The sequence below is a fragment of the Triticum dicoccoides genome, chromosome 5A, assembly GCF_002162155.2.
Source record: "Triticum dicoccoides isolate Atlit2015 ecotype Zavitan chromosome 5A, WEW_v2.0, whole genome shotgun sequence".
Lineage (NCBI taxonomy): Eukaryota > Viridiplantae > Streptophyta > Magnoliopsida > Poales > Poaceae > Triticum > Triticum dicoccoides.
This window is the reverse complement of record NC_041388.1, coordinates 565,599,145-565,604,777: the sequence shown is the minus strand read 5'-3', so window position 1 is coordinate 565,604,777 and position 5,633 is coordinate 565,599,145. Positions and strand designations below refer to the sequence as shown.

The following is a 5,633-nucleotide window of genomic DNA, read 5'->3' as shown; positions in this document are numbered from 1 at the left end:
GGCAAGTTCACTTGGCGCCCTCTATATAAAATTTCTGGATCTAGCTCAGGAGTGTTCTCATCTTGGGGGGTAAATCAGAATCTTAAATTTACACCAAGAATTGATCCATGAACCAGGACCTCTCTCAGGCAAACGAAAACATGAAACATGCTCTGGACAGATAGTTGGATTGTTAACAGTTGCCAAGCTAAGTATCTTTTCTTGCATTGACCTTCTACTTATGTGGGTATCAAAGTAATTAAACACAACATGAATAGAAGAGATAGTACAGATTTATAGTGAAATCAGCACTATCATGAAATCAGGCAACATGGGTTGAAGTTGTCAAGGTCAATTGTTTGTTTCTAAAGAAATGAGCACAGCCACAACTAGTAACACGACAATACATTATCAAACACAAAAATAAGTCAAAATTTCTAATATCAAGAGAGCAACTGATGCATACTTAATATTCTGACAAGAACAAGAAAACAATAAATCGCATCAAACAGAGAGATGGGAAGTGTACAAACAATAATAACCGCCGACGGGCAAGGATGAAGAGATAAGGGACGTTCCAAGTCTCCAACTGCTGTCTCTGAAAATAAAGAACTGCCGGGTTCATGCTAAAAACTAGAAGAGAAAGCATGTGTACATGTTGTTAATGCAGAATAGACAATCGGACGAGAAGTAAAGGCACAGAAAAGTTGACCTGTATCCTGAACTCTCGGTATGAATTGCACTTCAGAATTATCCACATGTACTGTCCTGAAACAAAACTACATGTAAGACATAACCGTTTACAAAGAAAAGCATATGAGGGCAAGTTACGAAGTACTGAAAACGACGCACGTGCCTGGCATTATAAAATTTGATACCGTATTGGGCTGCTTGCAATTCTTTTTCTGTTTTGTGTTGAATAAGGGAGGTGCACCATTTTGTTACAAGAAACTCACATCACATGATTAATTTTCACTGCAGAATTTTTACAAGGAGTTTCCAACGCATCACCACATAAACCTTTGGAAGTGCCTAACGTCGTGACAGGAAGGAAACAGCCTCCTAATTAGTTGTCTAACGTTGTGACAGACAGGCATTGATAGTAATAGTAGTTATTGTAACCAAAACACTACACTAGGTTCCGATTCGGCTACTGCACAAGTGTGAAAACGAAGCCACACACTAAATCACAATCGGCATTGTCTGGAGGAGAACGCAAAACGGTCCGGCGGTTCCACATTTAAAAAAAAAATAACACTGGCATTGATTCAAACAAGGTCTACGCCCAAATCCCAAACCACATTGCGCTGCAGCGCGAGGGTTCCAGTGCGGTACCAGAAGCGGATCGGGGTGGAGGAGAGGGTGCGGGAGCCGAGGCAGAAGTCGATGACGGCGTCCTTCCGGCTCCCGACGCCCACCACCTCGACGGGCTCCGCCGCAGCCGCGCGGACCCTGGGGAGGCGGCGGCGGCGCCTCCTCGGGGACGGGGCGAGGCGGCGCGGGGAAGCGAGCGGAGGCGGGAGCGGCACCACCAGGCCGCCTCGCAGTGAAGCCGCCATGGACGAAGAGGAGGCGATGAGTGGGCGGCGGTGGGCTTGGAGGCCGTACGCTGCGACGGCGTGCGGCGGCTGGTGTGAGCCGCCGGTGAGCGGTGAGGCAAAGCGCAAATGGAAAATCGTTGGACGTTAGCGCTCTGATTGTGCTTGTGATACTGGGCCGACATGTTTGTTGTTAATCCCATCTTGTTCTCAGCGGGCCTACTGTATAGATGGGCCGGTCATGAATTTGAAACGAATGTTTATATGTGAATAAGATGGGCTAGCTCTCTACTTGATGGCCCATGTATAGATGGGCTAGTCAGAAAAAACGAACCCATATATCGCGGTGACTATATCTCGAGAGCAACTAATTGAGGAAGAGCATCAAATTGAGAAGCTCACAACTTTGCCAAATACTCGGCTATGCTTGATCAGGGTCGGCATTTGTGGCTTATTCATCCTCATGACCCAGCATGTATTCCCATAAACATTCACATTGATCAATAAAGTGTTGGCAATCCTAAAAAAAAACTAATTGAGGAGCGTTTGTCTAATAAAAACTAATTGGGGAGTGCACCTTCAGGAGCATCCCAACGATCACTTGGGGTGGAATGAGGTGGTGCGCTCTGGGCGTTCCCTTCGGAATTTTTATTTTTATTTTTCAACACACGTTTTCAGATTTTTAAATGGATATTTTTCAGGGGTTTTCAGCCTTTTGGTTTTCCACCAGTCTTTCTTAGCTTTTAGACAAAAAAAATCAGATTTTTTTGCGCAAAAAACACATTTTTTTTCTTCCACGAGAGGCATGGTTTAGCTTCTGTGAGCTCGGAAATGAAAAAAAAATGTTTTCCTTTTTTTCTTCCGTGCGTGCCTCTCGAAAACGAAAAAAAACATGTTTTCTCTTTTTTTTTTCATCCGCGAGCGCCACTGTTAGCTTTCGCAAGAGGCAAGGTCGTGCCTCTTTGGGAACGAAAAAAACATGTTTTCTCCTCTTTTTTTCTCTTTTCGTGAGAGATACGGTTTTGCTTTCGCGAGAGGCACGGATCTGCTTTCACGAGAGGCAGCCTCTTTGGAAAAAAAAACATGTTTTCTCTTTCTTTTTCCTTTCATGAAAGACACGGTTTTGCTTCTGCGAGAGGCATGGCCGTGTCTCTTGGAAACGAAAAAAATGTGGTTTTTTCCTTCCGCGAGAGCCACGGTTGTGCCTCTCGGAAACAACTTTCAGAAATGAAAAAAAAACATGCTCCTGGTTCAGTTTTTTGTCTGGCTTTTTTCATGAAAACAAAGTTCATTAAAATCTATCAACATGAGATCTAGTTTTTGAAGATCTCGATGTGATGAGTCCAAGGATGAAAACGGCTCGAGATTTGAATTCATGATTTAAGAGATAAAATATTTTGAATAAATGAATGTACGAAAAAGGAAAAACTCTAGTTGATGACAAGCGGCGCACACATCACTTGATGCAACCTGGGGAGATGGGAGTGGTCGTTAAAAGGATTACTACTTAATTAGTGGTTTTGCTATATCTCGCATTAAGCAACATGGTAGTAAATCTCGCTGAAGTTTATACAGTAATTGGGCCAGCGCATTCGCATGCGCAGTTACTATAAAAACAACAGAAAAGGGGGAGAAGCAGGGAAATGGCCGGCGCTGGTAGCCACTCCGCTCGCATCCTATTTGTGCTAAGTAGGGCACATCCTACTTAAGGTGATTTGAGTCGGTTTTCTTTTTTTTTTCTCCTATTCCTTTTCTTTTTTCTTCTCCTTTATTTTCATTATTTTTATGCATTTGTTTCTTTGGTTTTATTTTCCATTTTATTCTTTCTTTGGTTTATTTTGTTTCTTTTTTGGTTTTCTTTGTTCTTTTGGTTTTCATTCTACATTTTTGTATATGCCAACAACATTTATCTAATATACGTCTAACATTTTTTCAATATAAATTTAACATTATTTTATTACATGGTCAATATTTTTTTTATACAGGTTTAACTTTTTTTAAATGCTTGACTAACATTTTTCATGTAGAAAATTAACATTCTTTGAATACATGGTCAAAACATTTTATACACACTTATTTTTTTAAAATTCTTGATTAACATTTTTAAAATAAAAGAATAATTTTTTTAAAATAAAATATTAACATTTTTAAATAAGAGATTAACATTTTCTAGTACATGGTCAACATTTTATCTATGCATATTTAACACTTTTTAAATGCTTGACATTTTTAAAATGCAATATTAACATCTTTTGAACACATGGTCAACATTTTTTAAATGCCTGGTTAAAAAATTTCAAATACTTGTTCAACATTTTTTCAAGTGCTTGATTAACATTTTTATATACAATATCAAAATTTTCCATCATTTTTTAATACATGGTCAACATTTTTCCTATACACATTTAACATTTTTGAAATGTTTGATTAACATTTTTCAAATATTTGTTCTACATTTTTTCACATGCTTGATTAGCATTTTTATATACATGATTAAAAAATTCATCATTTTTAATACATGATCAACTTTTTTTCTATAAACCTTTTCCACATGCTTGATTATCATTTTTAAGAACTTGTTCAACATATTTTCAAATGCTTGATTAACATTTTTTAAATACATTATCAAATTGTTTCACACGCTTTTTATATTTTTGTGTACAATTTTTTATACATGATAAACATTTTTTCTATACACATTTAACATTTTTCAAATGCTTGGTCAACATTTTTCAAATGTTTTTATGTGGGTGACTTTTGTAATGTATTTATCTATAATATTGGATGTGTAAACATAAGTAAAAAGGAAAGCAAACAAATGAAACAAAAAAGTGAAAGGAAAAAATGAGGTTGTTTTCCCCGCGCGCCTAGGCCGACTAAACAGGTGCCACCCTTTAGCGAGGATTCCCGCTGTCTCGCTTACACAAAAGACATAGGGGTGACCCCCCATATCCTCACAAATCCATTAGTTCGTTCTCATATGGAGGAAATCCTTATGTGTTACCGCTCTCAGATTGATTGGCTCTCTAGATGACCATAGAAACACGAAGTTCTTGCACCAATGTGCGAGCATGTGAAGGCAAAAAAATAGAATAAAAGAGTTTACTCATGGTGATGGAACCACCACGTCGGACCGGGTGTCGTGGTTCTAACTCTGACAGTGATGTAGGGGTGTATGTATGGAGAGGCTAGATCTTAGCTATGAAGGAGTTGTAAGCACACGAGGATTACGAGTTCAGGCCCTTCTCGGAGGAAGTAACAGCCCTACGTCTCGGTGCCCGGAGGCGGTCGACTGGATTATGTGTGTATGAATAACAGGGGTGCGAACCCTTGATACTGAGGAGGGGGTGGCTTATATAGAGTTCGCCAGGCCCCTCCAGCCCTCAGTAATGCAAGGTTTAAAGTACATTAAGACTGGGGGTTACTGGTAACGTCCCTAATAAAGTGCTATGATGTCCATAAAAGCTACTTAATGACCGACCGTTTGCGTGCAGGGTGACTTTAGATCTCCTGGCAGTCGAGTGGTTGGAATTTGGTCAAGTGATTGCTTCGTGGTCGAGTGTCTTGAATCTGTCGAGTGGGATACCTCCAAGTCGATTGAAAGGTGACTTCTTCTAGGGATGTCCTTGGGTAGGGTACTTAGGACAGGTCCATGCCCCTATCCTAGGTACATAGCTTCATCATTAGCCCCCGAATGGATCGAGGTTCGAGTGGGGAAGGAGTTGGGGATCTTTCCAACTGGTTCTTCATGTTATATGAACGTCTTGTTTTGGATCAATTGTCACGGATGACGTCGTCAACTTCTTTCAGTCGCCTTGATCCATTCTTGGCCTCTTGTCGAGTGAATTTCTTTACTTGTGAAGTTCCGAGTGACGGTGTGAAAGGGATCTTCTAATTTGACGAGTTGTTCTGCGGCCCGCGGATTTTGCGGGATTTGAATTTCGGGAAGCGCGTGGGACGGGGGCGGCCACAGTACTCGGATGGGATAGGACGGAAGCTCCTCGATCCCCGTGCCACCTTTTTTGCCATGTACCGCGTGCGCGCCTGTTGCGGGATTTGACGGGATTGCCTGGGCCTACCAGTCAGCCACTCGGAAGCGACCTCTTATAAGCTGTC

The 5,633-nt window shown here is 40.8% G+C and overlaps 1 protein-coding gene across 5 annotated transcripts in view; it reads right to left on the bottom strand.

Annotated features, from left to right (window-relative positions):
- The window catches only part of LOC119302858 (protein ACCUMULATION AND REPLICATION OF CHLOROPLASTS 3-like), an 8,946-nt gene extending 7,295 nt beyond the window's left edge, over nucleotides 1-1,651 (bottom strand). For 3 of the 5 annotated variants that reach the window (XM_037579898.1, XM_037579899.1, XM_037579900.1), the window contains exons 1-3: nucleotides 1,315-1,651; nucleotides 692-747; nucleotides 513-577 (exon numbers count right to left, since the gene is read on the bottom strand). In XM_037579898.1, coding sequence (XP_037435795.1) covers nucleotides 513-577; nucleotides 692-747; nucleotides 1,315-1,538 — 345 coding nt within the window. In that variant the 5' untranslated portion in view covers nucleotides 1,539-1,651. The remainder of the gene's footprint in view (nucleotides 1-512; nucleotides 578-691; nucleotides 748-1,314) is intronic. The other 2 variants (XM_037579896.1, XM_037579897.1) reach the window with 1 other exon arrangement.
- Nucleotides 1,652-5,633: the final 3,982 nt, after the last annotated feature.